The sequence below is a fragment of the Kwoniella mangroviensis genome, assembly GCF_000507465.2.
Source record: "Kwoniella mangroviensis CBS 8507 chromosome 1 map unlocalized Ctg02, whole genome shotgun sequence".
Lineage (NCBI taxonomy): Eukaryota > Fungi > Basidiomycota > Tremellomycetes > Tremellales > Cryptococcaceae > Kwoniella > Kwoniella mangrovensis.
In genome coordinates, this window is record NW_027062534.1 from 2,804,797 (window position 1) to 2,829,180 (window position 24,384).

At 44.4% G+C, this 24,384-nt stretch overlaps 5 protein-coding genes across 5 annotated transcripts; 2 read left to right on the forward strand and 3 right to left on the reverse strand.

Moving 5' to 3' along the window:
* Positions 1-347: 347 nt before the first annotated feature.
* Positions 348-4,421, reverse strand: I203_106160 (uncharacterized protein; the record flags this gene model as incomplete). The annotated part of the gene is made up of 5 exons (XM_065517910.1): positions 348-1,372; positions 1,446-3,347; positions 3,404-3,563; positions 3,618-4,129; positions 4,247-4,421. 5 exons carry the CDS (start codon positions 4,419-4,421, stop codon positions 348-350), a joined length of 3,774 nt encoding a protein of 1,257 aa, XP_065373214.1.
* A 391-nt stretch (positions 4,422-4,812) lies between these two features.
* Positions 4,813-7,386, forward strand: I203_106161 (threonine ammonia-lyase, biosynthetic; the record flags this gene model as incomplete). The annotated part of the gene is made up of 9 exons (XM_019147927.1): positions 4,813-4,829; positions 4,886-5,124; positions 5,198-5,280; positions 5,350-5,470; positions 5,560-6,147; positions 6,290-6,509; positions 6,635-6,930; positions 7,051-7,146; positions 7,244-7,386. The coding sequence occupies 9 exons, from the start codon at positions 4,813-4,815 to the stop codon at positions 7,384-7,386; spliced, it is 1,803 nt and encodes a 600-aa protein (XP_019002845.1).
* A 411-nt stretch (positions 7,387-7,797) lies between these two features.
* On the forward strand, positions 7,798-13,016 carry I203_106162 (uncharacterized protein; the record flags this gene model as incomplete). Its single annotated transcript, XM_065517911.1, has 20 exons — positions 7,798-8,097; positions 8,226-8,443; positions 8,570-8,762; positions 8,868-9,221; positions 9,363-9,530; positions 9,636-9,985; positions 10,135-10,430; positions 10,491-10,600; positions 10,659-10,778; positions 10,839-10,989; positions 11,064-11,201; positions 11,268-11,377; positions 11,456-11,574; positions 11,638-11,767; positions 11,830-11,893; positions 11,952-11,999; positions 12,070-12,266; positions 12,326-12,397; positions 12,464-12,667; positions 12,744-13,016. The coding sequence occupies 20 exons, from the start codon at positions 7,798-7,800 to the stop codon at positions 13,014-13,016; spliced, it is 3,615 nt and encodes a 1,204-aa protein (XP_065373215.1).
* Positions 13,017-13,273: 257 nt separating this feature from the next.
* On the reverse strand, positions 13,274-20,876 carry I203_106163 (DNA polymerase epsilon catalytic subunit A; the record flags this gene model as incomplete). Its single annotated transcript, XM_019147929.1, has 13 exons — positions 13,274-13,338; positions 13,415-13,541; positions 13,626-13,715; positions 13,806-15,338; positions 15,408-18,713; positions 18,765-18,945; positions 19,009-19,119; positions 19,179-19,384; positions 19,447-19,751; positions 19,816-20,128; positions 20,206-20,301; positions 20,381-20,506; positions 20,601-20,876. 13 exons carry the CDS (start codon positions 20,874-20,876, stop codon positions 13,274-13,276), a joined length of 6,735 nt encoding a protein of 2,244 aa, XP_019002847.1.
* A 608-nt stretch (positions 20,877-21,484) lies between these two features.
* I203_106164 (uncharacterized protein) lies at positions 21,485-23,632 on the reverse strand (the record flags this gene model as incomplete). Its single annotated transcript, XM_065517912.1, has 5 exons — positions 21,485-22,482; positions 22,542-22,615; positions 22,708-23,207; positions 23,297-23,489; positions 23,571-23,632. The coding sequence occupies 5 exons, from the start codon at positions 23,630-23,632 to the stop codon at positions 21,485-21,487; spliced, it is 1,827 nt and encodes a 608-aa protein (XP_065373216.1).
* Between the last annotated feature and the right edge of the window lie 752 nt (positions 23,633-24,384).

Genomic DNA, 24,384 nt, shown 5'->3' on the forward strand with positions numbered 1-24,384 from the left:
AGTAAAGAAAGATCGAGGTTGGTTCATTAGCCTTTACGATGTTTCGGATTGATATATTATATATACATTGTTCCATACGAGTAGATACCTCTCTCATCCAAATATGCATTTTGTAATATATCCAAACTTATCGTAGCATGAGAAGTTTCAATGCATTGTGTCTGAAGAGTCATATTGCATGTTGGAAAGAATCCGTTGATTATACCAAAACAGACCAAAAGAAGGTAAGATAAAAGCGAATATAATTATAAATATAGCGTACGCAGGTCAGGAAGATGATCAAATCCAAATCCAAATCCAAATCAAATCAATCGAAGGTTCGTGATTTTGCGAGTGAGGTCAACCTCTCATAACCACCTTCCAACCTGATTCCACTCCCTGACAGGCCCACTCCTCTCCAACCCCAAGGCAAATTCCCAACATTCCCTTGCTCTCGTATCCCTTCCCTGGGATTCACAGACTTTACCAAGGAGGTACCAAGCTTGTACCAAGTCCCATCCTTTTTCCTGCGTCAGGGAATTCAACAAGGTCTCAGCCAAATCCACTTGATGTGATTCGAGGTATATCTTGGATAAACCTATGATGGCTGATGAATGATCTGGTTTGATCAAGAGGGATTTAACGAATGATGATTCAGCTTGATTATCCGTTGATTTACTTTCACCATCTCCTTCGTTATTGTTGTTGTTGGTCGTAGAGCTGGAAGGATTCTGTTTATTGATTACTTGATGATACATTCCCAACTGAACCCAAACATCTGGATTCTCAGGATCTAAAACCTCAGCTTCTTCGATAGCCACCAGACACTGCTCGAGTTTACCCCATCGTCTGAACGTCGCTGCAGACATCAACCACAGATTAGACAGTATCCTAGATTCAGCGGGCGTACGACCGTGTTCTTCCGTGGTGGGCTGTTGGATAGGTGGAGGAGGAGGTAAGATCGTTCGAGAGGATGGAGCATAATTCCTAAAATGAGAATGAATAGCAGTAGGTGCTATTGATTGAGCTGCTGAAGCCGATCTCTCCCTAACATTCTGCTGTTGGATCGTGGGCGAAGTGGATGATAATCTCCTTATACTACTTGATCTAGATACTGGTGCGGAACTTGGCTGAGTTGAACCGTGTCCTTGAGCTTGTCCTTGACCAGGTACATGTAGATGTTTCTTTGATCGGACAGAGAGACTTCTCCTTCGGGACTTTTTATCTTCATCTTCACTGACTAGCGCACCGGTGTTACTAGGTTGAGGCGTGGGAGTGGGTGAAGGGGAGGGTGAGGGTGATTGGACGGTGATGGGTGGTTTCTCAGCGATTGGCGGAGCAAGGGAAATAGCATTTAGTTGAGTTTTCTCGGTCATTGGTGTGGGGGGTTGAACTAGGTAACACAAACAAAGACGATCAGCCAAATATTTACAGACTATTGAACATAGATCATATGTCACACTTACCAGATACAAGACCACCATCATTGACTCCAACACTGACGAAGCTCCCACCCAGATCCTCCACTTTCTCACCTTCCGTACCAGGCAGAGCAGTCAGACTACTAGAGCTAGCCACAGATTTCATCCCATTCGATTTCCCAAATCCAGTCGAATATCCTAGTTTCTTTCTATTCTTCCCCGATCTAGCAGAGAAGAAAGCGAATAATTCCTGCTGTTTCAACATCGCTAATTCTGGTCCTTGGATTTTCTCTATGATCACATTCAGGGTCATTCGAAGTCTGATTACATGTTCTAGCCTTGCTGATTTGCTCAAGGGTGTCACTTTAGGTGGAGAAATCGATAAATGAGGGAAAGACCCATCTTTATTGATAAATGAGCTTGCCGTCGTACCGTCCCCACGACCAGTAGAGGAATGAGGGCTGGTGGGTGTTGGAGGCTGTACCGCGAAGTCCCTCGATTCAACTTCATTCTCACCTACTAAATCCTCTTCACTCGATGAGATCTCTTCATCCGCTTCCCACACGCTTATTCCAGCTTCGCAAGCTTTGAGCGCACCTTCCCAATCCCTTCTAGCGGTCAATAATAACGCCAGCAGGTGCCACGCTTGGACATTGGTAGGGTCCATCTCGAGTGACGAACGGATACTTTGAGTCGCAGCGTCGATTGATCGAGCTTCCGATTGACAATGAGCCAAATGATAGTAGCCGGACGAAGAAGGGAAGAGATCGATAGCAGCTGTCAAGTGGTTGATAGCTTGAGCTTGGTACGTAGGTCGATCGATTGTGTCGGCGGTGTGCACTGCCAATCCCATTCTAACTATACCTTTGGCTTCTTCGATCCTAGCTTTCAACTCATCCGTTATACCAATTTCGATCCCTCCGGTCGTGTTAAGAACATCGCCAGCCAAGACCACATATCTCCAAGCATCTTCGATCTCACCCAGGTCTCTCGCCAAAAGTCTCGCACCAGCTAAGAGAGTCTCGATGAACTGCTTATCACTATCAATCTCGCTTTCAGCTCCCATCTGGCCCTTTTGTTCTTCAGACGTATCAGAATCTTCCAGTTGTTTGTTGATCTGTTCAGGCGAAGCTGCATCTTCGTTCGTAGGTCTCCGTTTGAGTTGTAAGGACACTTCAGGTTGCTGGGTCTCTCTCGCCTTCAGTACCAACTGGACATACAACTCAAACACCCTTTTCGCATCCAACGAATCTCCTATATCCGCTAATAGATGTGTGAGATGTCGGAGGATAGTTTGAGATTGGAATGTCAACGTCATAGACCACCATAATACCGATATCACCTCTTTACCCAATTCAGCGGATTTACTGTATAAGCTCACAGCTAATTCGCTAAATTCAGTTACGGGGCGATTTATCGATCCTGCTCTAGGGAATGACGTGGTAGATTGCAGTAATGTGCGTCCTTGATGGATGGCTTCGATCACCTCCTTTGCCCACAATGCACGAGCGGATGTGATCGAGGGCACAATGGAGGAGTAGAGGAGCGGTGACTCCGAGGGAGATTGACGAGGAGAAGGATAATATGATTCCAACGCTCTGAGGTAAAGGGAAAGCATTCGTTGCCTTTGTATTGGGCGGAAGCTTGGAGGCCACGAAGAGCTGAAAGCATGGTACGTACGTAAGATTCGTAAAGTATTTTGGGAGTCTTGAGAATTTGAAAGAGGCCGTCGAGCTGAGAGGACAGCAGCACGTGTCAAGGCCGTGGAACCCCAGCGATATACTTCGCGCTGAGGATCAAAAGTCGCTTTGGGTGATGTTTGGTTGGAGAGGTAAGTTGGTGTTGGTAAGTTGTATGAAGATAAGGATTGTAACAGGGGTATTGTAAGGAGGTAAGACTGTATGGATTTATGATAATCTGGATTCTGTGCTAATTCATAGGATAGACCTGAGGGCATAGATATGTTAGAGCGGCATGCACCTGAATAGAGATCGGTGACATACCTTGTAGACATCTTGCGCGTATCCTCTCCAAGACAGCAGAATCACCTTGTACCGCTCCAAATCGATTTTCACTATTCCAATCTATACCTTCATATATCTTCAGTGCATCTTCATGAGATCCGAGAGCATGCAGGTGATATGCCAAGATGAATTTTGCAGACTAGGTGGACGTTATCAGCAGATACACGTGCGATGGGTAGTTGAGATAGCTCACAGTTGTCTCAGCGCTGGACAACTTCCCGCTTGTTATCAGTCCCTCTAAGCTCTTGATACCTTCTTTGACTTCCTCGACACCCTCAGGACTGACCCCATTCCACCACAAATTCCCTTCCGCCCATCCCCTCGGGTCATCCGTCTCATCACCATCCAAATCACCTGAGCTTAGATAACTCGCTTTAGACGAGGTTCCCACATCCGATGCACGTATCGTACTTGATCCACTACCTGTGATCGATGACGAAGAGGCATCTGGTATATCCAGCGAAGCTTTCTTACGATGTCGTAAGTGTGGGTGTGGGATGTGTACGAAAGATGAGTGAGATCCTGTATTGGCTGTACCGGCCGAATCGTTGGATGAATTACTTGATCCTGGCGCCTCGTTGATTGCGGATGAACCGGGTTGGGTAGGCGACACGGTTAGATAGCCCGAGGATGAGGTGGTGGCGTGAGAGGTTGAAGAGAGGTAGAGGAGTGATATGTCGCGAAGATGATGTATCAATGAGGCATCTATATCGGATTCAAGATTGTTAGCTGGATAGTCAAGCCTCCGATGTCTATTGATTCGGCTGCCAAGAGACAGATAATATCTCTCCCAGTGTGAATATGAACATTCAGCCTACTCACTACCACCGGTGTGTTTCCCCCATTTCCTAACCAGTTCACCCCAGCTCAACTCCGTCTTGTTGGGTGCATGACCCGGATTTGATTCTGCCCAAGCACCTCGGAGTAGCGCGGCTGTGAGAGAGGTGTTGTAATGGACCCCTTTCGGACCTGGTCCAGCGGCTGCTGAGGTCGACATGATGATGATAGCTCCTTGACAAGCACTGATGAGGGGATGCTATGAGCCCTTGTGCTGCTGCTGATGCCTATACGGCTAGTTGCTTGTAGATATGAATGAGCCGATAGACAGATGGACAGAGAGATAGATGACAAGATGTAGGGGGGACTGCGCGGGTTGTGTTGCTCTCTGATGATGCAAGTCAACCTAGAGCAGAGCTTAAATTGCCAAGTGTCGGTCATTACGTAATGCATGCCACCCGATCTCTAGCTAGGATCTTCGGCTCGACTCGTCCAGGAAAAAGTCAAAAGTTGGATGCAAACCAAGTTAACAACATCATAGCAATCAGTCGACCTCTCCCCTCTACAGCCTGCAACTGACATTGACGAGCCCATAGCGCTAGGTATACATAATGGTAACTACCAACGGGTCAGTAGTATTATCTCATTCTCACGTCTCATGCTGAAGACGTTCACCTCACATAGCCTGGCAATACCCACCAAAACCAACGGTGATCTCCCTTCATCTTCCTCGCATTCATTCTCCAAGTCACCGCCATCCTATATGGAATACACATCTTCAGCACCTTTTCCCCCGACGTCGGCCAAACATGATGACAACGAGGATATACCTTCACATCTGTATGAGAAATTACCGGATCATTATTTGAAGGTCAACGGGAAAGGACAGAAAGTACCGGATTATCTCAAGATGATCTTGATGTGTGAGCCAGTATATTCAACATCACTCGAAGATTGATGTATAGCTGACAACTAGGTCATCGTTCATGGATGTAGCCAAAGTATACTCTGCTCCGCTGAATTTGAAAGAAACGCCTTTGACATATGCTGTCAACCTCTCTGCGAAACTTGGTAACGAGGTGTGTAGCTCTTTCCACAGTCCACCATATCGCTGGAACAGCTGCTGATTAACAAATATGATATTGTAGATCTGGTTGAAACGTGAAGATCTCCATCCTGTATTTTCGTTCAAAATCAGAGGGGCATACAATATGATGGCTTCATTGACCGAGGAGGAGAAGAAGAAAGGTGTAGTGACATGTAGTGCTGGTAAGTCTATAGATCACCTGACATCCAGTTCCTCATGTTTCCACAATTAGAAGTATATTGATGTAATCATGCTTTGTTCGTATGTTTAGGAAATCATGCTCAAGGAGTAGCATTATCCGGCCATTCACTTAATATCCCCGCAACAGTTGTCATGCCAGTCTCCACCCCATCTATCAAATGGAGGAACGTTCAGCGTCTAGGAGCTCAAGTAGTCCTACACGGAAGGGACTTTGACGAAGCCAAAGCGGAATGTAGTAGATTAGAAAAAGAAGGTGGTCTGACCTTCATACCCCCCTTCGATGACCCTTACGTCGTAGCTGGCCAAGGTACCATCGCCATGGAGATTTGTCGACAGATAAGCGATGCAGATAAGATATCAGGTATATTCGGTGCAGTAGGTGGAGGAGGTATGATAGCTGGTATATCATCTTATATCAAGCGAGTAGCAGCTCCTTCAGTAGCTATATACGGTGTAGAAACTGTTGATGGGGACGCTATGGAACGAAGTTTGAGAAAAGGTAAAAGGGTCCTATTGGATGAAGTCGGACCTTTTGCGGATGGTACAGCCGTTAGAATCGTTGGTGAAGAACCTTTCAGAGTGTGTAAGGAGAATTTGGATGGGGTGGTATTGGTGAATAATGATGAAATCTGTGCGGCGATAAAAGATGTATTCGAAGGTGAGTGATCAACCACAACTATATACTCATATCGGCGCAATTTACTGGATTTTTATGGGAGGATTGATTCTGAATTACATGTGTTGCCTATTGGGCCGCAAAAAGGAAACATGCTAATATTCCTTCCTCCTTCTGCTCACAGAGACCCGTTCCATCCCCGAACCCTCTGGAGCACTTGCCCTAGCAGGTCTCAAGGCCCACATCTCACGTAATAACCTCGTAGGGGCGAACAAACGATTTGTAGCTGTCGTCTCAGGGGGTAATATGAACTTTGGTAGATTGAGATTCGTAGCTGAACGAGCGGAAATTGGTGAGAGGAGAGAAGTGTTGATTAGTATAAAAGTGCCTGAGAAACCTGGATCGTGAGTATATTGGAACTTTTGTACTTGCAAAGATACCCTACTCCCGCTCTATGATTTCGCAGAAAGGAGGCAAGTTTCCAATTGGGTTGGATTGACTCGCTGACATGATCATCCAATTCCTCTAGTTTCTTGAAATTCCATTCCCTGCTCGAAGGTCGAGCTGTCACGGAATTCACCTACCGTTATTCCTCTCCTTCTACAGGATACATCATCTGCTCGTTCATCCTTTCCTGCGCGTCATCGTCGGCGACTGGCCCGACACCCGAAGCGAGACAGAAAGAGATCAATGAATTGTTTGAGAAATTCAAGCAAGAGGGGATAGAAGCTACTGATCTGTCAGAAGATGAATTCTCGAAATCGCATGTTAGGCATCTAGTAGGTGGAAGAAGTGGAGTAGAAGATGAGAGGTTATTTAGGTTTGGTAAGCGATCTTATCCTCCTGATGGCATACTGCTGCAATCATCTCGTTGCGATCCTGCTGTGCTTGACTCTTCGTTAAACTTCAAGATTGAACGCTGATTACTGCCTGTCCGCCACGCAGAATTCCCAGAAAGACCAGGTGCTCTAGGTAATTTCCTGAAAGGTATGAAGTCAGATTGGAATATATCAATGTTCCATTATCGAAATCATGGAGCGGGTGAGTTGATCTGACTCCCCAGATCTACTCTTAGATCTTGAAAAGCGGAACACAAAGACAATCATTTGCTAATTTACCATCTATAATATTTATCTAGATGTCGGCAAGGTACTTATCGGTATACAAGTGCCCAAAAACTCTTATGACGCGTTTGGTGAATTTCTGAACGATCTTGGATATGTCTATGTGGAAGAGACGCAGAATCCTGCTTATACTTCTCTGTTGAGGACTCAAGCATAGCATTGTTCGCGTTCACTTAATTTGGGAGATATGGTATAGATACATTTCGCAGATTGGGTTTCATCTTGGTAGTAGCAGAATAGACAACATGATGTGGGAGAGAGAAGTTGTAAGGTATGCAATAGTGCTACCACTCGTTCCCATGTATGTGTACCATCACACCCGAGTCGTTGTTGTCAATGTCGAATTGGATAGTCTCGTCGCCATCACTCTTCACCGTTCGAACGACGAATTTGCCACGTGACAGATTGTTTACCCCGCGTTTTGACATCGACATCGAGTTGTCCGAGAGACGATCCAAGATAGATAGATAGATAGATAGATGATAACAAGGTTAGATCTATGCACTATACATTATACGTGAATCACTAACAGCCCACGAACCTGGTGGTACCACCCGTTACCAGCACAATGCCAAAACCGATAACGATTACCTACACCCTTTATCCTTCCATCACCTCCAACACGGGTAACAACAATTACCTCCAACAGATCCATAATCTCGCTATAGAAGGTATAAAACGACACCTACCGCTTAGGAACCTACATTGGAAATCTTCCACTCGAACTTCACTTAGAACTATACAAGAGGTGGATATACAGCTATGCGAGTTGAGTGAAGTCAGCAGTTCACTCGTTGGCGCTGGAGGAGCAGGGGGAAGTAGTGTATTAGATAGTCCGTTGGTTAATCTTTGTTTGGTAGTATGTGAGGTGAGTGAATACCGTCTTCACCGTTTGCAGGTGTCCAATCTTCAGGGATCGTATGAACTAGTAGACACAGATGTATCTTGATTGCTCGAAGCTTGATAGAGAGTTAACTTGTGTATTGATTTTTACAGGACGCAGAAGTGTACAAGAACCAAACTCGCTCATTCATCCGTGATTGGCTTTCACTCCTGGCAGCAAGACGTGCACCTCACGCACCATTGATCGTACTGATAAATCCACCGAATCCATCTGGACAATCAGCCTCGAGTAGTGGGAAGAGCGTATGGGGCAAAGATAAAGGTGTTCTGGGGAAGCTGAAAACGGATTTCAATGTTGGGAAGAGAGATAGGTAAGTTGACATATCACTCTTCCCAGTATCCATAATACACCTTGCTATCGCTGGACTACTCTAACAGTATATCGAATCACCTCTCCGATCTGGAAATGTACTAATTCTTCAACCCATCTCAAATAGATGCGTCCAGCTCAACCTTCCTCCACCAGGTACACACGATCCAGCAGCATGGCCAGAACTTATCAACAAGATCAAAGAATCTCTGGTATCGGCTTTCGACTCTGCTATCATAGAGCGTGAGGAGGAAGTGAAAAGAGGTGAGAGTCAGCGGTTGAACGTCGGGTGGAATTTCTGTACTTGGTTCTTGTTGAAGGTAAGTGAGGAGCCCATATTACCGTGACCTGATCTTGTCTCCATCCGACAGTTGTCCCTTACAACAGCCTGACTTACTAACGTCCATTAATCGTGTCTCTCATAGGAATCACTAGCCAACTCATTCGAATCCGTTAATCTCCCTGAAGATTCTCTGATAATATACGAAGAGCTCGAAGCGTCCTTCTTCCAAGTCCTCAAAGAACAGAACCTGAACTGGTACGGTCTATCTAAACTTGGCGGTACTCACCCAGGCGACGACTCCCTACCTATCTTAGATACCACTTCGAAACCTTATAGAGAGCTCATAAGGAATAGTCAAATTAGTATATTTGATTTTAGAATTTATCTATTTGCGAGACAAGGGCAATTGTTAGGTAAATTAGGGAGGATAACGGAAGTTGCGAAAAGAGGACAGTGGTTCGTTGCTAGTTTGACTAGAAGGTTGAGAGAAGCCGAGGTGGGTTGTTCACATCGTCGTTGCATCTCATTTCGGAGCTTCATCATTCGTGTTAGAAGGGCAAATCCTTCGTACATGTCATTATTCATGAGTGGACGTTGAAAATGGAGTGCTGATTTTGATACATTCCATCCTGCGTAGGACTCCCTTGCTGAACATTTCATCGAATCATGGACATATACCGCATGTATGGACATAGTATCAAAATGCGACACTTGGTCAAGGATAGATAGACCCAATGGCGATTACTCAGGCCTGGTAGCGTACGAATCAGCTAGATCAGAATTGTTGGATATTGCTCGTATACAAGTAGGTTTGGTTTCAGATCACTTTCCTGCTTAGTCACTCGGATCTATGGAAAAAAAGTCCAAGAATCCAGCACTGACCCGACATAACGCTGACATCGTTGATCAGGTCGAGCGAATAGGCGTTTCATCGGGACACTTACCGCCCATATATCCTTTCAAACCCGGTTCATCGCCCTATGGCAATCTCGCGGAAGAAGAAAGTGTCTTGTTCGAATCTTCTTCTAATGGAATATCAGATGATGAAGAATTGCAACATACACCTATCACCTCGACACATCCTACATCCGAAGAAAGACCGGTCTTGTCCAACGAACAGCTCATAGACGCTCAAAGGGATAAAGATAATTGTAGATCGTTATATTTAGGATTGACAAATAAGACTATAAAAGCTTATCAATCTTGTGGGAAAGTCAATTCGGTTATTAGGTTGAAAGCCGATTTGGCGGCCTTGGCTTTGTGAGTGGAACCTTGGCTTCACATTGTGTCTATTCCATTTGTACGGCTGTTCCGGGAGTGGTAACATATGTAGGAGACTTCTACATATACACACAACTGTACAGCTCAGTCGACTAGTAGAGATACTGACAATATTTTGGGTGACGTAGATACACCGAACAGTGGGTTGAAGCCTACGACCTCTCACGAGAACTAGCCAAATATTGCGCGGAGATCTTAACTTGGGATCCAATATCAAAATTCGCTTTGGAGTGTGCTCTACAAGCTCATAGAGAATTAGGTAGAGAGAAAGATGAAGATTGGGAGAATCTCGCTTTGGCTTATCTCAGAGTGTGTGCTTTGGTAGATACTACCTCGTTGAGGGAGGAGGGAGAAAAGGATGGTAATTATGCAGAGTTAGGGGATGCTGTAATTGGGTTGAAGGAATCTGAAAATGAACAAGAAGGTATGTCAACTCCACTACAGATACCTTGCGGATAGCTGACCATATGATATAATTGTACAGTGGAAGGTCATAAAGCTTTCATGGTCAGGTTGATGTCTGATGAAGCGAATCATGAGGAAGGGGATGATCAGTCCTCCTTGAAGGCAGAGGTCACCAGTGTACTACCTATAGTCAGTAATCGTCCGCTTGCGATGGCTCCCCTAAGCTGATTCGGTGTTTCTTGTACAGCCAGTGCAAGTCGACAGTAGCTCATTTGATCTTACAGATACTCACGGAGAGGTGATCACCTTCTCAAGTGATGGTCAGACCCTTCAGCCAGGATCAAATATCATCAAAGCATTTTGCTCGGTGAGCTGCTTGTTATATGATCTCGGTCCGTTCACCAGCTGACAGATCTACTTCCCGCAGACATCAACTCAAGGTTTGTATACTTTACAGACCTCTACCATAGTTATTGGTTCAATTAGCTTTATATATAACAAATACGAAGAAGGGTCTCTACTGAAAGTCAAGCGGAATGCTCAAGGTGTGGAAGCTAAATTGAGAATGCCATATGCTAGTGAGTATCTCTCAGATCCTTATCTGTTGATTGAGACAGGTCAGCAGAAATCGCTGATGCACAGCAAATACTAGTCAAACTCGATGAGGATCCCAGGGTAGTGGTGGAAGTAAAAGCAGGCATGGTGGAAATGAAGAATGTCAGAGTTGGATTAAGATCATTGATCGGAGAAGTCACGTATCTTCTACATCATGCTGAATATGGAGGCAAGGGTGAGCACTGTCTAGCACTCAATTCAGGTATATTGATCGGAATGTTGACTAGTTATCGTATCGTAGATCTCTCGTTAGACGGCACTGGCCTTATTGAAATAGGCGATATCAGCGCTGAAGAAGATGTGGAAATAACCATTCCGTATGCCGGAATACCACAAGGGGAATATGCCAAGGTATGTTTGCAAACTCGTCGATTCGGTTTGAATGACCGCGTCCCACGAGTTAGCAGAAACTGATAGTTTGGCAACCAGGCTCAAATCATCATACAATATGATACTTCGTCAGGTTCGAGAGAATGGATAGACAATCAAGTGGTTTTCATGGGATTGCCATTGACCGTGAATGTGCAAGATTTCTTCAGACCCGATTGGTAAGTCTGCCATACAACATCGAAAATCGATGAGTCCAGATCGAAGCTGACGAATTGTTGTAGCCTCTTGTCTCATTTCACGATCGCTTCTGATGGCAGAGAGTATCTTCGTATAGCTTCTGTAAAGCTAACTCCACCTGAGGAAGCGGGATACGAGGTTCAGGCTGGTCGGGAAGATTGGAAGGAGAGTGTGGTGAGTTAAACTACACCTATCGTTGATGAGATAAAGCAGCTCATTCTCTTATATCAACATAGACCATTACGTCCAATCAACCACTTTCATGCCTATTCAAAGTGAAACAAAAAGAGAAACACGATGGTAAGCCGGCAATTGCATGAGATGCTAGTACCAGCTGATATGTTAGTGATGACATCAGATGGAGCGGTGTTAAGGTTGAAGATACGCTATCGAAGTTTAGAAGAAGGTCAGTTTTGCCTTTCACCTTGCAGCCCCTTGTTGCCTTCTAAAGCTGAATATGACCACCAACCTTGTAGAAGTCCGCCAGGACATTGAGAATGCTTTTGCGAAATTACCATCGAACTCCCGCGATACCTTAAGAGTATTGACAAGTGAATGGGCAAATGACAGAGGAAAGTGGCTGAAACCGTATCTTCTGGGTACGTCGCTAGCTGAGACGTTGGCGGAAATGTTGAAGTCGAGGCAGGTCGAAGGGCTTGAAGAGTTCCTGGAGGTAAATAGCAATTCGTTACGTCTATGCTGAACACCAGAAGCTGATGGTTGACATCATAGGCTATATCAAGTCACGAAGAGCAAGTAGTATGGCGGACATTAGAAATCCCAGTTGACGTACCTCAACATCGTGTAAGTTTTAGTTTGACCAAAACATGTTATAGCTCGGATACTGATCATACACATTTATGTATACAGCTATTAACGACCGTACGAATGACTCCCTCAAAATCGTTGAATCAGATATACGAAGGTCGTGCAATCAACATTAAACTGTCTTTATCAACTTCATTCACTTGGTCTGGGTATCATGACAAAGATGATAAGAGATTGGTATTTGATATTCAGAACAACGAAGATTGGTTGGTTGTAGGCAAGAAGAAGGGATATTACTTGGCTGATGTGAGTGCAAAACTTTACTTTCACTTTGAGCATTTCGATATTGAAAACTGATTATGATAATCATCGATCCAAATAGCCTGATACACCTGAGGAACAAGAGATAATTCTCATACCCATGAGATCAGGTAAATTGTTCTTACCAACGGTCACTATCCAACTTCTATCGAACCCCACAAATGCACCATATCAAGGTCAAGCGAAATCACAGATGGACAATGACGAATTGCTATGTGAGACATATTTCGAAAATGCCGCGGAATATATGATGGTCTTACCTGCTAAGAAGGAGATGAATTGTTTTGTACCTATTCCGATTAATGGAGAAGCCTGGGAAGGTGAAAGGGTTTAGGAGCGAGACGGGAGATCTGGTTAGAAGCACCTATGATGTACTATGTACAACGGATGAAATGACAATAACGAACGACAATAGATGTCAAATGATAATGCATATTGATATATAATGGCACAGCGCAAGTACAAGTATAGAAGGAAAAAGAATGAAACGATAAAAAAAATTTATAGAAACAACATGATTTATCAGGCAAATTACTGAAAGCACCGAAAACAGATCAGGTCATCATGTTACCATATGCCTCAATGGCCAAACTACCATCGACTTAATACTTCTTCGACGTAACTTCCCACCAAAGCGAGATCGTGATATTGTGCGACTGCACGATATTCCAAAACGATTCATTAGTTGTCGTCCTTGTTCTGCAGCTCAAGGCCCAAATCAGTTCGACTTACCACTTTTGATCATCTTCAATTTGTTTTTCATTTCATTCTTGTTCAAAGAAGATTTGAATGAACCTCCACAGTGGCATGTAGCTGCCAAATTATCAGATTTCGACGATGAGCATTTCATACAGATCACCTGTTCAAGATGATTATCAACAGTGTAATTAGCTATCACTCTTTTCGTCATCACGAACATTTACGCAGAATAATGGAAACTCACGTCTTGTGTCTGATAAGACGTAATCATTTTCGATATCATCTCAATTAGAGGTTGTTCGATTTGGAACTTATCATATTCCGAATCGCATTTCTACCAACCCAATTAGAATATCAGCATCTACCATCCAAATATAGGTTGTTTCATCGCATGGCATACGGAGGGATTATCATGTTCACTCACATGGCAAACCCAATTCTTTCTTGGAGGATCTAACATCTCACCCATCGAGGCATCAAAACTAGGTAATCTATCTGGATCCCTACAGAGATCAATATCTCTCAGGGAATTACATTTCTTACAAATGATCAAATTGATCTGTAAATTATCACAGAAGGGGTTCTTGAATTGGGCATTTTGTGAAAATTCTTTCACCCCTACTAGATCTAACAAGTTTTTCCTCAAAATTTGAATTTCGATCAAATGCTCTGAAGACGCTAACGAATAAACTTCTGTAATTGATTTGATCAATTCCAAAGTCGGATTGAGACTTTCACCTTCTGATGTGGATATTCGTGATCCAGGTAATAAAGGGAATAGTAGCGATTCCGCTTTTTCTTCGTCTACATGAGCCATTGCCTGTCGTTTCTTCACAGCCGCCACATCCGCCAATAGCTTTCTGGTCAAAATTTGAGTTATAGATTTCGATCCAGCAGATTTCTCTTTTTCTTTCGCAGGGTTGATAGTCGAGGTATTTTCACCTGGTAGATCTATGTTCAAATTATGTATGACTTTCAACGGTGCCCTTTCATCGTACGAGGTTCTCTTCGCAGTATAAAGTTGATATATGAATTGAGCAACGTTTCGTTCAAATATAGGTTGAAGTATACCAGGTAGGAAAGATTGGATATTCCAATCCATGCTGATCTCGAATTTGGAAGGTGGAGGATCTCTTGAAGAAGCAATTTCAGGCGGGACTTTGACACCGCCGAAATTGGCTATATCCATCCATGCTAGGTAATTCCAGAATTGGGTGACGTCGATGACCAAATGTCTGAAAAGTTCTTGGGAGTTGGCAGCTGTCACAAGGTACTTGGCAAACGCATAGGCACTTCCAGCATCAGGTTTGGTAGTCAACAGGAATATCCTATTGAAATCAGCGTAAACCACTGAAGTTCCCAATCGCTTGAATTCAGCTAATAGTTGTAGGAATGTCTTTCGCATCAAACCATGTAAGAACCGCTGTAAGGCAGGTTCAAACATGTTACTTGCTGCTGAACTGATCCACCTCCAGAACTGGTCTACTACCAGATCCGCCGGTGTCGAGTAGATTCCCTTGACGTGTGCTCGGGCTTTATCAAGAAACCACGATCTGACCATTGACTTGAGTACACCGAAGGTCTGAGTCGATAATACCGCATCCCCAAGCATGACGGAAGTGTTGGCTGTCCCTTTCGCATATTCATCCAAATTGTGCGATGCCGAATCGAATGCAAGTGATCCCGCCCCAGAACCTTCCATCTCGTTGACCAAAGCAGATTGAAGTACAGCATTAATAGCGAGATCGGCAATTTCCATTTCTAACACGACAGATGAATAACACCCTTTAGTTGACATTCGAGGGGTGACAAGCTCTTCACTCAGATTGGCATCTTCCTCGGAACCACCAAGATCGGGTCGAGACGAGGCAGACCACCAGAGAACCATATCTTGCTGCTTCAGTCGTCGGGCGAATTCGATATCGGCAAGGAAGATAGGAGCATCCTGGCCAAGGTTCTACATGGAATCACAAGTACGACAAAGTCAGTTGAGGATCATTAGCAGAAAGGGATATATACAACTCACTCCTACAGGAACATCATAATGAGCAGCTATCTCAATCTGATCTTTGATCCATCCAGACAACTTCAAGTACTGATTGATCATCCTTCTGGAAGTCTGCACTAACCAACCCAAACTGGGCTTCTCATCATTTCCCTTGAATGTTATGAATGGGAATTCTGAGAAGACGGGTGAAGCAACTTGATAATAAGAATGTTCGAACGGTGAGCAGAGGGTAATCACATTCAGACCATGTCTTATACCTTGAAGATCTTTCGATAATTGTCTCAAAGCCGATAATTCATTCTTGTAGTAATTGGTGATGAACTCGATCGTTTCCGGATAGGCGAATATACCCTTCGTTGCTTTATCCACTCGATCGGTATACCATCTTGCAGGATTTGGTAATCTCTCTGGGGTTCTGGAGCTGTCGACGATGTAGACTCTGCCTGCTGAACCAGGCGAGAAAAGAGCAATGAGATGTCTAGAATTGAAAATAGCGTGATATAGGAAGTGATATTTGATACCTTTCCCTTCATCAAGGTATTTATGTCTGATCACACTCATTCCCGGTTTCTCTAGTTCTGAGAGGTCGAATCCTCTATCTAGACCTCTGTTCAATCCACCTAAGGAAGTCTTCTTGAGTGTACAGCTAGTACCGAACTGAAGTAACGCTCTAACCACCAGGGGCACTTGCAATTCGTATGCTCCATCGACATTGGGATTATTGATCATACTTGAGAAGTGCGATTCACCTTCGACAAATAAAGCTTCATCTACCAAAAGCTTGAAAAGATGACGCGCAGCTTGACCTCTGGGTAAGACCCTAGCGACAGACGTAGCTTCGTATCGATCTGAAAAGGTACCGTCTACAGGCAAAGTCTTGAAGTTCAGATAGAACTCTCTCGGTATCCTCAGACGGACAGATTGGAAAGTCCCATCTATTGCTAACCATAATCTAAATTCACCCGGTCGGTTGGTAGAAGCAATCTGAATGATATCCCACTGTCTCGAAGCCAAATTGATGGATTTCGTTCGCAACATCGAAGAGACGGTACCATCCTGTCTTGTACCCTGTTTTCGTAGTCGGGCACGTTCAATCCGTTGTTTTCGCCATTGATCTTTCATTACTCTAATATAGCCAGAATAGTCTTCCGTGGGATCAGGCGCAGGTTCAGGTGTTTTCTCCCTGACCACTTTCTTCTTTCTGACTACTGCCATCTTCGGTCCAGTCTTGTTCTTACCCATATCCTCTATGTCCCCGTTGGCCACAGCGGTAGTCTTCATCTTGGCAAACATATCCGTGAGTTTATGTTGCTGGAACTTATCTTCTTTGGCTGCTACTCGCTTGAACAACCAATCTGGATGTCTGATTCTCGGTACCGGGTTGGCTACTTTCTGCAAAGCAGCAGGGATGGTGATAAGCTTTTGGATAACCGAACCTAATCGTTCCGTGTAATAAGCCCAATCTAAGATAGTCCTCAAGTCGAAGTCCGTAAGACTGTTATCCTTCAACCATTTTTTCAAGAAGTGTCTCTTAACAGGTTCTTCAGCAGTGAAGATGGCTACAGGAATAGCCCGTTCTGTTACTGGAGCGCCGTTGGGTTTGGCAGAAATGATGAATCGACAAGATAGACCTTTATCCTTGACCATCTGCTCACCCAAGAATTCGGCTAACCGTCGGGCAGTGCTGATTGAGGTGGACTTTTGAGTACCGTATTCCGCTAACGTCTTCGACATACTTCGGTTCTCGGCGATCAGGTCGACCAGTTCGTCGTCGTGTAAGGAGGAAGCTTTGGATTGTAAGATATCAAGCCATTGATCTGCCACTTCAGCTACAGCAGCATAACATTCTTCGGTGGTTGATCCTAGCAAGAATTTATCGAATATCTGAGATTGGAAGATCTTGATCAATTGCAATTCACCTCTTCTTTTCACTTCGAACCCTTTCAATTCGGCTAGTGATCCATCAGGGTTGAATACGGCATATCGTTTCTTCAATAATTTATCCTCTTCTTTGGATGAAGGCAAGATCATCGCTTTGTAGGGACCATCCAATTCGAAGAAAATACTATTCTCTTTCCTGACTTCGTATTTCCCAGTTTCCTTATCTACCAGTTCGTGATATTGATGATTGGTGAATTTGGCATGAACAAGGTGGTTCAGCATCGTACAAGGGTAAGAGACACCGAAAGTCTTCCCATTCTTGAGCTTGAACTTGAAGTCTTCTGGAAATACACCAGGAAGCATACACCAAATACCATCTGTGTCCAATTCTAACGGTCGACCTATCTGTTCCACTAACTGACGAGCCATCTGAATGATAGAAGCTCCGGTCAGACAGGTGATACCGGCCATCTCCATAGAGTACCATCTAGCTCCTTTTCTCATCACATAACCGTAGAAAGAATTCAGAATACACTTGTGAGCCAACTGAAGGGAATCATACAGCACGATCATCTTCTTGGCTTCGTCGACTGCACTGACAGCACCACCCTCCTCGAATGCTTTATCGAGGTTCTTCTTCCATGTCTTGTGCAAACCCTTATATTCATATCGTCGATCTCGGAAAGCTCGTACAGTGTCGATATAGAACGAGTTTTCACGCTGGCAGATGATAGAGGTCTTGGTGACAATCTTGGTTTCGTGAGTCTTCTTGTATACCTTTCGCGAATAGTCACCTAGACGTTTATGTATCAATGCTGACTGATCGCCTTGAGGCAGATCGATGAACCGCCTTCTTGGACCATTGGGGTGTTTTGGTGGGAACATTTCCTGTTCTAAAGCGTATCTGACCATATTGACCTCATCTCGCTTAGCAGGGAAGTATTCACCTCTCCATGCCCATTCCAACCTTCTATCACAAGTCTTATCCGGTCTGTTGTAATCGCAAACTGCACATGCAGCTTCGTCCTTCATCGAATCCGGTTGTAGTCGATTGGACAACATGATGTTGGGGTACATCGCAGCGACATCCAAGTGATAGATTAGAGGTTTGTCCATTCGATTTGGATTATCTCGCATCAGCTCCAGAGCCGACTGTATCTGACCTTTGACTTCATCGTAGTTGTCTACGTCTTCCAGCTTGAGGCTTCCTTCTTCCACCAATGAGAACTGTAGAGCCGCGTCCAGATCATCGATCAGCTGCTGACAGGCACTTGGCTCCATCTTGAAGTGTGTCGGTATATCGCTTCGGAAGACACCAGCTTCTAAGGCTTCGACGTGACCACCGACATAAGTTTCCGAGGCGAGCAAGTGGCCTTCGTATGTGGATCCGTGAGGGTCTTCATGTCGATTGGGCATGATGATGTGTGCCTGATAGGCTTCAACCTAAGCAGACCGGTCAGTATATACTTCAAATGAATAGTAAGCATAACATACCATCAACAAAGTTTCACATAAAGTTCCACTTCCCTTTCTCAACACTTCATCCGGATTCAAGGGAATGATGTTACACAACGAGAAGATGAAGGGGTGAACGTATTTCATGTACAGGTAATATGTCGCAACAGCATCGGAGACGGAATATTGAGCGAGACTGTGAGGCTGCTCAATCGCATATCTGTTGGGTTCATCAGCGAGGATGACGTTTGCGATGGATGTTACCATCACGATTGAGACTTACGGTGTCATAAGCTCAGGATCCAATTCTGTAGGATTATATCCCAGTTTCGCTTTGGTGACTGCTTTGAGACCTTGACTACCTTGAGGTAAGTAAGAATCTCGTTTTACCCATCTATCCTCAACATGTCAGCTTGCAATCACATAGACTACCAAGTAGGAGATACATCTCACCTGAAACAATCCATATGCATCGTTGCTCTAGATTTATACTCATTTTCGATATCTGGTCTGAAACCTATCTCATCATACATGCTTATACCATGTATCTTGGCTCGCACATCGACAAAGGGGAAATCGAAACTATCTCCGTTATAAGTGACCATGACAGTAGGTTTGGAATCTCGGATATGCTCGAACCAACGCCGTATCACTGCAGGCTGGAGGTAAGAGACGGTCAGCTACAGCTAGGGTAGAATTCGATATGATTAAGCGAGCTCACTTCATCAGGTTCGTTGAAGATGGTGAAATCTCCGGGATACTCTTCCTTCGGTGTATATTCGAAATCTTCTATATCTTCCGCAACAATCTCCCTATTCGTTATGAGGTACCCTTGACCATCTATCATATACGAAATCATCATGATTTGATCTGTCTGTTGGTCTGGAAATTTCAAGGGTTGTTTTGTCGTTTCGATATCATAAGCCATGACAACTGGTTCCGCTCGCTTGACCAATGATGTTATACGTTCCAAGCTTATCATTCCTGTATGAGAGGTCACAGTGTACCATAAACCGACTCGAACGTCTGCTCAACGGATCCTAGTGAGCTATCTATCGTCTATCTGTTTGCCGACAATGGAATGACTTACCAAGATCAATGGCCACTCGTAGATAATAATTTATATCATGTTCCCTTATATCTATGATACATTCTGCTGGTTCCTTATCACGTCTCTTACGACCTTCATCCTCCGCGCCCCACGCTTTCCCTTCCTGATCATCTCCATTACCGTTCATAGCGTTCTCCGCGCCGACTACATCGGCGTACGCATCTACTGCTGTGAACCTTGCCGAGTTAGCTTCTGCTAATGGCAGTATCTCTCGACGTATCGACTGAAGGTCTGCTGTGTTGTGAAAGAACAGTTTGAGGAATATCGGTGGTGCTGACAACAGATGATTTGGCTGAAAGGCAAGAGATGAGTCACCATCAGTCTCTAATTGACCTTCACACTGAAGATGTATCTGTAAATCCTGCTCACCAAACTAAGATCCCATTTCTTCTCCCTTTCCACACGTATCAGTATTCCCTCGAAACGCTTCAGCAGCCATTCTTCCACTATCGTCCCTGTTCCAGCCTACACCATATGATCATCAGCCGTAACTCTCAACATTATGACGAAGAAGTAATCGTTAGCTGATATCGGCAACACTCACTCGACATGTCACGTAGAAATATGGTTCATACGGTATCGTAGCTTTGAACATTCCTCCGTCATCCTGGATGAAATAGAAATCTACTGCTGCTAAACCACCAGAATGCGTCGAGCTCTGTATCAATGTCTATATGGCGTTCGGGCATCAGTCACAGTCCATGCTTGGTGGCCTGATTTCAAAGGTCCATCTCTCCTCTCATATTGCAGATCGGCCAACTCACCTGATGCATATTAACCAACCAGCCAATCTTCTTCTCTCCATCAGCTCTTGAGCTCTCAAATCGCCAGAATCCCAATTTCTCATCTATCTCATCTTGTATCTTGACCTCTTCGAACTTCTCAGCGGCGGCAGTCCCGTCATCTTCTCTTTTGGGTGCAGGTCGATCGATACCATACGCTACTCCTCCTCCGCGACCAGATCGTTTTTTACCTGTAAATCGTGTATTCGACCCACCTCCGCCTCTTCCTCTTCCTCTGAATGATCCTCTCGATGACATGTTGATACAAGATACAGGGGTATGCTGGAGAAGGAAGAACCAGAAGGGAAGAGGGAAAGTGATGTTCTGAGCAGTACTGGAGTGGTATCACTGACGAATGGATGAACATGAGTTGGTCCGATGAAATTGAAGTTTGAAATGGCAAAACGCGAAATCAGGAATCCGACATTCAGGGACAAAGACGCGTCGCGTTGATCCCAACACACGCGATCAGCTAATGTTCTCAACACCATACTCTACACCGTTCTTGCCTAGAACAAGTGGACATCAGACCTCAACGAGCATGTGGTGATTCGCATTCCCGTGGTACACAACTGTCGTTTACGACTCCAACGACAACTACTGATGCGTCGCAAATGATATACAAAGGCATGACTATCAATACGGTATCCAGATATCCGATGTATATACTATTCCTATAAATTCCAACAAATATGATGATATGATATGTGCGTTTATACAGTCTCAAACTGATGGTATGAACTAGTTATAGATATAATAGATTAGATTAAATTCAATATAAGATATGTCTTGCCCCTTCCAACTTGTCTAGTGTGAACTCGGTCCACCAACTATTTTGACCTCACTGAGGTAATGATCATCACTCTTCAAAAGGCCTTCTTGATTTCAAAAGGCGACCTCAATTCTTCTAGCTGTCCATTCCTCTTTGGCACTACCACGCTCAATCCATTCCCGCCGAATTTCATCCCAGCAATAGCTTTCTGTCTCTTATTCTCCCTGTCTCTATCAGTACTGGCATCCAAACAAGTCATCGATAAACTACTTCCAAAAGCAGGTCCGGGTCTACCTGAACTGATGCCGGGTCCAGAATCAGATAAAGATCGATTAAGAGGTATTGGTCTCAAACTCCGTTTCAACCCTCCACCCGGCAATGAGATCCCGTTGTTGTGATTCAACGACACCGATCGCGTGTTCATGGGTGAACTTCCGGTAAAAGGTAATTTGAGAGGTAACGATCCCAAAGACAAATTTGAGAATGCTTCTGAAGGTGATGTCGATCGATCTCTGGGTAAAGCAGATCGATGAGGGAAAGTTGGATGTTCGGGTGAATCGACAGTTAGAGTTATAGATGGTGCTTCTCCTCTTGTAGGAGGCTGGACGATTGGAGGGGGATTCATGGGAGTGGAAGATACGGTAGGAGTAGAACATTGTGATCCCAGTGGTCCAGGTTGAAGTAATCCAGAGAAAGTTTGGTTGACAGGTGTAATAGGATTTTCCTCCAACATATCTACCTCCAATAATCCCGCTCCATTAGTCTCGACTTCTTCAGATTGACTGGATATTGATGAAGGTGGAGAAGAATGTAGAGTCGATGCTGGGCTCGATACCGATCTGTGCATTTCCGGTCTAACAATACGAGTAGGCGAATATGATTCAGGTCTGGATTCACTATCGATATCGTCCAACGCGAAATCATCGACGTCCCCATTGCCAGCAGCTTTGGAATGTTCTCTAGCGAAATCTTCGGAGGTGAACGATCGGCCTCTCTGCAAAAGTGAGGCAGGTCGAGGGAGGAATGAAGAGGGGGCAGAGTAAGGGAAAGGTTTTCGGATAGTCGTTGGAAGGTTGAATGAGAACGTCAAAGCTACAAACAGATGGAATTAGCAATGATGACAGCCACAACGAGACAGTCAGATCACTCACGAGAGGAAAGACCGGAACCAGAATGAAGTATCTCATTTTCACCTTGGGCGTTGACCTGCAAGTTGCTCGACAGTCTGGACGTGAAAAAATTATCATCGGTAATTAGCACTCGTAGCGTGAGGCAATGGCACCAATAGATCGTGAATGTGTTCGCAATCTCGCTCACCTCAAAGCCTCTTGGAACGTCTGCGGTTTCTCGTCCCCATACAAATTATCCATACTATGTTGTTGTCTATTCATCTTCTGACCTCCAGATCCGGTCGCACAAAGTACCGCCAACCTCGGTCGTTGAGGTTTCATCACTGCGTCTCCTCTTTCCTCCTGGGAAGGTAAAGGTATGATCGAATCTGATTCTTGCCTCCTATGACCACCGATACTCTCCATACTTTCCTTTCTAGCTAGATTGAATAATCTCTGTCGAGTAGAATGCCATGTATGTTTCCATCTCATACCAGATTGAGGTACGATACCCGTTGGGGTCATATCCTCATTGGCAGACGAGTTGACGCTAGAGGCGGCAAACGTGAATCCATTGTTATCTATCGAAGGTGATTTACGAGTCTCGCTATTCATTAAATGGGTAGTAATCTCGTCGAGAGTACTGGGAGGTGGTAGTGTACCGGGTGGATAAGCTGTTCGTAAAGCTCTAGGTGGACGCGCAAGGTACTATCGTTGAGCGCCAGCAAAAGAGAGTCAGTGTGAGTCACCTCAACAATCTGATCCATCATCGAGAACAGTTTTTCAGCTTTGCTCACACTCTGTAATAAACCATCTTCCTCTTCGGTCCACTCCTCCTGATCCACTTGCTTCTCACTCAACACAATCTCCAGAGGCTTCATATCGAATGAGGGTGTATCGGGGGTCATGACCATCGGACCCTGTTCGAAAGGTAATGGAGTGAATGGATTGGGCGTATGGGGTGTATGGACATCTTCCACCATCAAGAGACTGTCCTCAAACCATCAGCCAATATTCTCGAACACGCAAACACGCAAACAAAGCCTCGAATCACAGTTGAGTAAAACTTACGAAGATTTTGTTCCGGGAAGGGTGAGGGAAGGTAAATTGGGTCTTCGGGTTTGTAGAGGCATCGTGAAAGAACCGAGATGAAAGTATTGTCGTTTGAGTCGTGATATGAGGTACAGTCAGACTTCGTGGCGAGGGCGATCAACGTCCGTATCCTTCTTTCCAGATGATCTCTCCTTCTAATTCCCCTTCTACCTATATCTATATAGTTTCTCGATCCCACCGCAATTCAAATTGTTATGTGCACCGACGAAGGGAGGCTGTTGTTTGTCCGGTCTTTAGATCCAAAATAAACAATTAGACAAGGTGATGAAGTTTCAATATAGACCAGTATCTAAGGGTGTGATATTGATAATGACGGTTGATGTGAGATTTGGCGTATTATGCGTATTCAATTCGTTTCGATATCGTCCAAGGTATATTGGTCCCTTCCACTAGATTGTGTGTTCAGATCACTGATCTGGTCAATATTGACTGTTTGATGATTGTTGTGACTATTTGCTGAATTCGGATTTTATTCGATACTCGATACTCGTGTAGCGGAGAAAGTTGCAGAAACGTTGGACGAAGATATAGCGGAACCGACTAAGATAAGGGGAACCGAACAATTGATAAAAATTCAATTTTATCTATAAGGAGTACGTATATAGTAATAGAAGATCATGGGGAGAAGGAAGAGTCCGTCGACGTGAAAGTATATCGTATATCGTGATTCTTGTATTTTACTTCGTCGTCGTTCTGATGTTCGTGTCGTCGGGCTCTATCGTAAAGAATTCTAAAAAACGCGTAAGAGAGTTCGACCAAGAGGAAATAACGG